Source organism: Corapipo altera, unplaced genomic scaffold (assembly GCF_003945725.1).
Source record: "Corapipo altera isolate COAL_440 unplaced genomic scaffold, ASM394572v1 54, whole genome shotgun sequence".
Taxonomy (NCBI): domain Eukaryota; kingdom Metazoa; phylum Chordata; class Aves; order Passeriformes; family Pipridae; genus Corapipo; species Corapipo altera.
In genome coordinates, this window is record NW_020884902.1 from 9,033,570 (window position 1) to 9,043,199 (window position 9,630).

A 9,630-nucleotide genomic window follows, 5' to 3' on the forward strand; every position below is an offset into this window, starting at 1 on the left:
CAAAGGGGCCAGCTTGGACAGAAAAATCTCACTCCCCCTTGTCTGGAATGTGTGATGCTGACAGATCCAAAATAAACAGAGTGGACATGAATTGAAGAACCCTTCACTAAAATAACAGATGCTCCTGAAGCTCCAGCCCTCGGGGACTCCGGAGGCGCTGCCTCTGAACACCATTTGTCTCACTCAGATATCCTGATGCAAAATGTGCCACTCGGGGACAAGACATGGATTTGCAAGAACCCCCAGCCTATGAACTGTGTTGAGAGCACATAAATCATGAGGAGGAGAATTTTTCTCTGCACCTTGAGCAGATCTCCACTTCTCACATTATTTACCTGGACCAGAGTAACAACAGGACAGTGTTTTTAGTGTGTCCTCTGTTTGCAGGACACAGCAGCTGGCCATGTCTGTCTGAGCACCACATGCTCCTTCCATGTCAGCCATCCAGAAGAAGCTGCTCCAGAGCTCACCTGGCACCCCAAACCCCACAGGTCGCTTCCCTCCCCTATCCCGAGCTTTTCATCCAGCCTTGGAGTGGCCCCTGTGTTTCTCCCAGCCCCTGTGCCTGAGGCATTTCTGGGAGCAATCACACTCCCGTGCTTCCTGCTGCTCCAGCAGGACGCTGTGTCACAGGGATGAAGCCATCAGCCTCCCCAGGAGCAGAGGCGGGGGAGTGTGTGAGATAAACAGTTCAGCCTTGGCACTTTGCTTGAAAGTTGTTGCTTCTATTTCAGAGCTCATGTGCCTGAAAACCTGTCTGGGTGTTTTTTTTTTTTTCCTGACTGTATCAGTTGGTCTAATAAAAGATACAGCCTCTCCTTACAAGCCTGCTCTGCACTCCTGAGCTCAGGTCGTTTATCCTTCCCTTCGTGCTGCTGACAATGACTGAGGCTCCCTGGCCAGGCAATATCTGGGAAGTCAATGCTGTGTCAAGCCCCAGGTTTACATCCATGGCCACAGTGAATGGACTTATTTTACTGGAGAGACTCATCAGCTCTCCCTCCTGCTGCTTTTGCTGCAGGGAAAGCAAAACCTGTGGGTGAATTCCACAGCCCCTTCCCTGGGGAGGTGGGCTCAGGCACCCAGGTACCTCATGGGTGCCTGCAGAGAGAGTCTACCCCAGGCAGGGGAATCCCAAGGGCTTCCCACCAGGCATTTCTCACCCTGGGGAGGATGAACAACTCTTCAGCCACTCCTTAGCTATTACTTAACTGCTAAAGTTGCTGAGGAAAGGCCAGGAGGTGGCCCAGAGGTGGCACTGCCTTTTGAATTTTCGGTACCCAGAGGCCTTCTCCGGGTCCTGGAGAGCCCAGGCTGCCATCTGACTCCATGAGGACAGGTTTGGTGCTCTCTGCCACAGTGCCATGTCCTTCCCAGGGACAGCAATGTCAACCCAAGTGGCTGCTGGCCTGGCTGCAGTCGGTGCTGCCCAACACAGCCCTTCCTGTGGCAACACAGAGAACTGGAGATGTGAGGCACAGAGAAGGAAGAAGATTAGACACATAGAGGGAAGAAGATTTTTCCAGCGAGGGTGGTCAAACACTGGCACAGGCTGCCCAGAGAGGTGGTGGATGCCCCCTCCCTGAAAACATTAAAAATGAGGTTGGATGAAGCTCTGAGCAAGCTGGTCCAGAGGAAGGTGTCCCTGCTCATTGCAAGGGGCTTGGATTCAATGACCTTTACAGGTCCCTTCCAACCCAAGCCATTCCATGACTTTATAATTCTAGAATTGTGCTTAATTTGATGGTCTGGGAAGGCTGATATAATTCAGGGCACGGAATCCTGCTGGTGGCTCCCTGAGCAGGATCTTCACCCCAAGGAGCAGCCCTGGACCTGCCCATGGAGTCAGTGGGGGACAGGTTTCCCAGTGTTGGTGGTGAGTGGCCACACCACAGGGTTATCACCTGCAGGGAGCCCGAGCCAGGAGGGAAATCCCCTGGAGAAAAAATACACATCACCTTCCTATGAACAGCAAAGTGCAAAGAGAAATGGATGCTGCAAAAGAGTAAAGAACAGATCAGCTTTGAGGAGGGAGATCTGGAAGTGCTCCTTACTCTGAAGGATGGGGGGGGGGGGGTCCATGGGATCATGGAGTATCACAGGGCAGAACAAAAATGAAGTGTTGAAAGGGCTGTAAACTTCACCCTCAGGGCTTAAACCGGGTCCTCATCCACGGGGAATCTTTATTTTTGGAGCAGGTTGTGGTGTCTTCAGAGGAAGCATCTCCTGTTGGCCAGGGTGAGAAGGCAGCTCTGGGCTGATCCAATCTGCCACATCCATCACTGCTCCCCTCTCGTGTCATGGATGTCCAGGGCAGTGACCTGCTCCACTAAATCTCTCCAAGCAGGGGGCTGGATCCATGTAACTGTTTGTAGCTGGAGTTGCATCAGTGATTTTCTCAGGGTTGAGGGAGGATAAGATTGAGCAAGAAATACTGTAAAAATGTAAAAAAACCCCCACCAAACCTCTAAGTCTGTTCCACACAGTATCTGTGAGTGCATCAGTGCTGCTGCTTGTATGAGCTGCTGGGTGCATATATTTTCCATAATATCTCTCTCAGAAAATATTATTTGATGGCATGTGATTAAAAAGGGTCTTTTTTTAATATGTGGCACATGCATAAATAAATGGATGTGTGCACTTGCATGTAAAATAAGCAAATACAAGGGGAAAGTAGCAAAATAATCATCCCTGGCAGTGACTGCTGGGATTCTGTGCACTGAGCTAATGCTAGAGAGTTGGAAAAAGCATTCCTGGTGGTGGGAATCTCACCAGGTCATGCAGAACAGCGAGGGGGACTGATGTCTTCAGTGTCCCTAAAAAACTCCAGAGACTCAGAAGTCTTTCCAAAATGTGCTTCCTTCAATTAAAAATCAATTAATACTCCCCTCCTTTTCCCAGTGCCTGAAGCATTAAAAAAAAAAAAAAAAAAAAAGTTATTTAAAGATCCACTCTTTTCCTAAATAAAGTTTGGAACGGGGGTATTTTCGAATGATAGGTGCTCTTCTCTCACTTTTGGCTGTTGCAAAAACAACCATGATTCCTGTGAGCAAGAGGAGGAGGATGAAGGTAGAAATACAGCTCTATTTATGCTGATACTGGATGTCGGGCTACATGATCTCATCTAATTTAAAGTTACTCCAAATGAACTATCTCCAAGAATATAATTTTAACGTTTCCCTATCAGGCCATCCTTATCTCTCTGCATTACCATGATATCATTCAGGAATAATAATCGCACTATTAGTTTTGGTGTCTAAACAAGCTGCCGAGGAGAAAGGGATTTCAGTCACCGCCCTGGAAATCGCTGCTCTCCCAAAAAAAAAAAAAAAAACCACCCAAAAAACAAACCCCAAACCCCCCAAAACTGTACAAACTTTATAAAATCCAACCTCGGGGGATGCACAGCTGCAACGGACGCCTTTCCAGGACAGGTGATTTCGAGGGAAAATGGAAGTATTTTAAGCATTTAAGGACGGAGGCGTTGGCGTCTCGAAGGAAATCTTTCTTTTCCTCCTTTTTTTTTTTTTTTTTGTTCGCGGGGGGATATCTGGGATGTAAATGAACAAACTGGAGCCCGAAATGCCCCGAGCTGATGCAGCGTGCGCTGCAGCAGGCGCGGGCGGCAGCCAATGAAAGCCGGGCTGCCGATTTTTTTATCATTAATATTGCGGAGCAACATTAACTGATTGGAAAGACTTTTCGGGAGCGGGCAGAGCCTGCGAGCCATCACTCCCTCCCGAACGATTTCGTCTTGCTACCCGGATTTTGGAGGGCGACGCCGGGTCCCCCTCGTTCCGTCTTGGCGAGGGATGATAATTTCTCCCCCTCCTTCGAAGAATTTGAAAATAAGCAATAAAAACAAAGGGAGTTTTGTGTTTTACACGGCGGAGGGGGGAACACGCGGTGCTGAGGAGAGGAGCGACGGGGAGCGGCTCCAGCGCGGCTTTCCCGGGGACGCGAAGCGCGGGGCTGGGGCCGCTGCGATCGCTGTTTCCACGGGAAAAGGGGGGTAAAAAAAGAAGTTTCCACGCGTGTCACCCCACCACGGCCACGGCCAAGCCCGCGGGGGTCTGTCGGGGCGAGCAGCGCTCGGAAATCCCGGCCCCGGCCCGCCGGGATACCGGGACCGCGCGTGGCACGAGGTGCCCGAGGGGGTCACAGCGCAGGCGACCCTGGGGGGGACAACTGAGGGAAGGGGCCGCCCGCACTCCCTTTTTTTGTTTGCGGGTCCCATATGGACATCAGCGGCTCCTGGGGGTGAAGGCAAGCGCGGGGGAGAGCCCACCTTGGGATGGGGGGAAATTTTCCCGAGGAATTTCCCGCCCGCCGCCCCCTCTCCCGCTCCGGGCACGGCTGTCCCGGCGAGGGCCGGGAAATTTGCGGGGCATTTCTGGGTGCAACGAAAAAAGCCGCTGGGACGGGGCGGGCGGCAGCAGAGCCAGAGCCGCGGGCGCTGCCGGCCCCGTCCAGGTGAGCGGGCTCCAGATCCTTTGCCCTTTTTTTCTTCCTCCTCCTCATCTTCCTCCTCCTCCTCGGCTCCTCACGCTCGGGGCTCTGCCGGCAAATGAAAGTCATTTATTGTGAACAAGGAGGAAATAAGGACGAGGGTGATTTATTCTATTACTATTATTATTATTATTATTTGGAGGAGGAAGGGGGTAGGTGAGTGCCCCCAAATAGCAGCGCCCTGGCACCGAGAGGCCGCGGCCGAGGTTCCCCCCGGGCAAGAGGGGAAGTTCTGGGCGGAGCGGCGCGGGGGGAGCCCCGAGGGGCCGGACCGGCCGCCCCCCCGCCCGTCCCGGGAGCCCCCCCCGGCATCTCGTTTCTCTCCCCGGTCGCTGTCGGACGCGAGCGGGCGGGGCCGGCTTTTCGGAGCAGGTTTGTTAACCAAAGCAGGTGCTAAAAACCAATAAGCCCGGAACAAACGCGGTCCCCCCCGGGAGCCGGGACAATTGTTTCCATTTAATAAATATTTTTCCCACGGGCGTTTCGCGGGAGGCAGGCAATTATTCAAAGCAAGCCGGGACGCGGGCCGGCTCCCAGGGTTAAGCGGGGCTGCGGAGCGGGGAAAGCGGGGGTTGGGGGAGCGGGAGAGCGGCCGGGAGCGCGGGGAAGGCGGGGGGGAAGCGGCAGAGCAGCAGCGCTCGCAGCCCCGACGGCGGCGGCAGAGCCCGGAGGGCGCCGGGACCGGCCCCGCTCCGCGCACCCCCGGCACGGGGGAGGACGAGGAGCACGGGGACGACCCCCTTCGCCTTCCCCCTTCCTCCACAGCTGCTCTTAACGCAGCAACTCACAAAAGCCTTCCTTTTAATCCGCGCGTTGGTAGAGGGTGGGGGGGTCCTCCCGTCCCCTCCTTCCTCCTTTCCTCCTCCTCCCCGCGCCGTCCCCTCCCCTCCTCTTCCTCTCGCCCTTCCTCTCTCCCTCTCTTTTTAAGCGGGCCCCCTCCGCGCTGATTGGGCGCCCGGCCGCGCTGTGACCGCCCTGCCGCTATGTCAGCCTGCCCGCCGCAGCCCCGCGCCTTTGAACTGCCCCGCACGGCCCCGCGTCCCCACGGCCGGCCCGCAGCAGCGCCCGGCGGCTCGCCGCCCGCCTAGCCGCCCGCCGGGCCCCGCGGGCCGCGCTCCGCTCCGCGCCCCGCTCCGCGCCCCGCCCCGGCACGGCTCCCGCCGGGGACGGCCTTGGCGGAGGACCTGTGATGATCAGCTGAGCCCGCTCCTCCCGCTCCTCCGGCTCCTTCGGCCTCCTCCTCCTCTTCTTCTTCCTCCTCCTCCTCCTCCCGCCGCCGTCCGGAGCCCCGCACGGCCGCGCCGCGCCCCGCACCGCCGCCCGCCCGCCCGCCCGGCCGAAGCATGTCCAAGCCCAGCGACCACATCAAGCGCCCCATGAACGCCTTCATGGTGTGGTCCCGCGGCCAACGGCGCAAGATGGCCCAGGAGAACCCCAAAATGCACAACTCGGAGATTAGCAAGCGGCTGGGCGCGGAGTGGAAGTTGCTCTCCGAGGCGGAGAAGCGCCCCTACATCGACGAGGCCAAGCGGCTGCGGGCGCAGCACATGAAGGAGCATCCCGACTACAAGTACCGTCCCCGGCGCAAGCCCAAGAACCTGCTGAAAAAGGACAGGTATGTCTTCCCTTTGCCTTACCTCGGGGAAACCGATCCCTTAAAGGCTGCCGGGCTTCCCGTGGGGGCCACTGACTCGCTGCTGAGCTCCCCGGAGAAGGCCAGGGCTTTCCTGCCTCCCACCTCAGCACCTTACTCCTTACTTGACCCCAGCCAGTTCAGCTCCAGCGCCATTCAGAAGATGACTGAGGTTCCTCACACCTTAGCCACCAGCACCCTGCCCTACGCCTCCACCTTGGGATACCAGAACGGGGCGTTCGGCAGCTTGAGCTGCCCCAGCCAACACACCCACACTCACCCCTCGCCAACTAACCCGGGCTATGTCGTGCCGTGTAACTGTACCGCTTGGTCGGCTTCCAGTTTGCAACCTCCGGTTGCCTACATATTATTCCCGGGCATGACCAAGACTGGGATAGACCCCTATTCTTCAGCACACGCGACTGCCATGTAACACCCACCCACCCGCACCCCACGGGCGTGTGCGTGCGCGTGTCCCCCGCCCCGGGTGGCGGCCGGAACCGGGATTCCTTCGTGTGTGCATGTACATAAAACCTGCAGGAGCAAAAGGCCACCCGACCCAGGACTCTGCCGCCCGCCGCCGGGCCGGGACAGACGCGGACGCTGCCTCGGAGATGCTCTCGCCCTAAAGCTCGCCCCGAGAGCTGGCCCCGGGCTCGGGGGGGATCTGCAATCGCGGGGGCAGATAGGAGCCCGGCACTTGTAAGAGTTGTAAATGTGTTTAAAAACAAAAAAGGAAAAGCGAAGCTTGAACTGCCCTTTCGGGACAAAGCGGGGGAGAAAAAGAGAAAAAGAAAAAAAAAAAAAGAGAGAGAGAGGCGTTTTCGATTTTTATTTATTCTCTTAATGTCTATGAGTTCTCCAGGGTCTCATGTCACTTGGACTTGACTTTGGGAAGTCCCGGTCTTACTCTGATTTTATTTTTTTTCCCTTGTTGTTTTCCTTTTGCACATTGAAAGACGAGATCAGCTGTGTTATATATATATAAATATATATATATTTTGCCACCACGCACTACTAGGTAAAATTGCTTTTCATGTCAGAAAAAGGCTCTTCAAAGTCAAAAAAGGAAAAAAAAAAGAAAAAAAGAGGGGAAGAAACATTTATATTTAAAACATATGATAGTGTTTGCTTAATTTAAAACAGATAGTCCTTAAATTTGTGTGATCCAGTGAGACTAGATCTAAGTTTACTTTAGACAGAGCGTCAGGTATGAAGTCAGGCAGTAGAATTGTAAAAAAATTAATACTACTACTACTACTAATAATAATAATAACGAAAAACCGAATAAAAACGATGGCAATTTAAATAAGTTTTCACAATGTCTTGGGGGAAGAAGAAACAGAAACTAAGATGTATCCGGCAGGATTTTACCTCGTTAAACCTTTTCATTTGTTGAACAAAGCCGTTTTGAATAAAGACAATCTGTCATCAAACGAGGCAACTGCGTGGTGTGAGTGCGGGGCCGCGGCCCCGCGTCCCGCACCGGGGGCTGCCCCCGGCTCTCCCCGCCCCGACCCCCGAGCGCTGCGGCTCGGAGCCGCTTTGGAACCGAGCCGAGCCGGGTCGGGCTCCTTTGGAGCCCGTCGGGGAAACGCGGCTGCGGGGAGAGAGAACTCGCGGAACGCGGGGATGGAGCGGAGCAAAGCCCGGGGGCTGCGGGGGCTGCTCCCCCACGGCCCTGACCCCCATCCCGTCCGGGAACAGGGTTTTCCCAAGTTGCCTCCGCGGCGTTGAAGTTTTACCGGTGCGAGGAGATATTTGGAGCGGGGAGGGGAGCGTTGGCGGTGCTGGAAGGGGGTGGTTTGGAATAAGCGTCTTGTCCGGCTCGATTAGTGGTGTTTGGGGGGGCTCTTCCCTCTGCAGAGGGAGGGAATTGGGGGGCAGAGACGAGGGGAAGGAGGATGAGGCAGAGGATCCGTCTGGAGGGGCTGAATAGCCGGAGCGCGGCGTGTTTGGATGTGCTTTGCTCATTAAGTGCTCTTTGGAGACCGATGTTAGAATTAAACGGCGTAACACAATTAACATACATGGGGCTTGAATGGGAGGGTAAGCGGGGGAAGAATAGATAGATAAATAAATGAGAGATCAGGCGAAGGTAAACAAAAGGCGAGAGGAGAAAAGGGCTGAAAGGAGAGGTTAGAATGGCTGCTCCAGCCTCGTTTAGCATGACAAAACGGCTCTTACAAATGAGGACAATTAAAGGAGCTGGCTTGGGGAGGGCCGGGAGCCGCGGGACGATCCGCTGGGACGCGCGGGGCTGGCTGCGGCCGGCGTGGGGCGGCGCGGCGGCGGCGGGCGCTGATGTAACCCCAGCTGACAGGCGCTGTCAGCCCGGCTGATAACACCGATAGCTCAGTGTCCGCCGACATCCAGCCGCATTAGGCTGACAATGGGCGCGGGCAGAGCCGGGCGGGGGGAGAGCGCCGGCCCCGGCCCGCCGGGCCCCGCCGGGGATGGGGCAGAGCGGGGGCCCCGCGCTCCCACCGCGGGCCAGCTTTGGGGGACACCCTGAGCCGGGAGCCCCTCGGGGGGGGCCGGGGCCTCGGGGCGACAGCGGGGTGAGGTGGCGACGCAGGAGCGACAGGGCTGGAAACTTTGGCGGGGATCTTTCCTTCGTACTTTCCCTCTTTCTTTCCCTCTTTCTTTCCCTCTCTTGCTTCTTTCCTCCTCTTTTCCTCTTATCCTTCCTTCCTCCCTTCTTTTCTTCCTTCATTCCTTCCTACCTTTCTTCCTTCTTTTCTTGTCTTTATTTTTTAATCTTTTCTCCCCCTCTCATTTCCCCCCTTCTCTCTCTATTCCCTTTCTCTCCTTCCGTTCTCTTTCTCCCTCTCCCTTTTTTCCCCGTTTGTGTCTCTCTTTTCTTGCCCTCTATTCCTGTTCCTCGTTCTCTTTTCCTCGCTCCCTCGCCGTCCCCCTCCCGTCCGTCTCTCCTGGCCCTGCGTTTCGTTCCCGTTCCCCGCGCCGTGTTATCCCTCCAACCCTCTCACCGGGCTGCAGGTGTGTAGCTATTTAACTCGTGGAGATAAATAAATTAAATAATGATCTTGACACTGCAATGAACCGATTGCTGACTTTGATGTCAAAAGGAAACCAAAAACAGAAAGAAAGGGGGAGAGAGAGAGAGAGAGAGAGAGGGGGGTGAAAAAAAAGCTATTCCCTCGAGGGGGAAATGCAGCTCCTTGTCAAACCTGTTTCCCCACAACTGTCTCCTTCTTTCAATAAAATCATTAAACAAAGGCCGCGGGGTTGTGGGCACCACGCCTTGGGTGCGCGGCCGGGCGCTGTCCCGGGCCGGGCTGCGGGACCGCGCCCGCACCCGCGGAGCCGAGCGGGGCCGAGCGGGGCCCGGAGCACCGCGGCCTCGGGCCCGAGGCGCTCCCGCCACCGGGCCCGCTCCCCCTCAGCTCCCCTCACCCCAATTCCCCTTTTTTCATTTTCTTTTCTTTTCTTTTCTTTTCTTTTCTTTTCTTTTCTTTTCTTTTCTT

The 9,630-nt window shown here is 55.8% G+C and overlaps 1 protein-coding gene across 2 annotated transcripts in view; it reads left to right on the forward strand.

Annotated features, from left to right (window-relative positions):
• Positions 1-5,789: 5,789 nt before the first annotated feature.
• SOX14 (SRY-box 14) overlaps positions 5,790-9,630 on the forward strand; it is a 7,916-nt gene continuing 4,075 nt past the window's right edge. The window contains exons 1-2 of one of the 2 annotated variants that reach the window (XM_027650759.1): positions 5,790-6,124; positions 6,278-7,582. In XM_027650759.1, coding sequence (XP_027506560.1) covers positions 5,853-6,124; positions 6,278-6,575 — 570 coding nt within the window. In that variant the 5' untranslated portion in view covers positions 5,790-5,852 and the 3' untranslated portion in view covers positions 6,576-7,582. Of the gene's footprint in view, positions 6,125-6,277; positions 7,583-9,630 lie in introns of those variants that run through there. The other variant, XM_027650760.1, reaches the window with a different exon arrangement.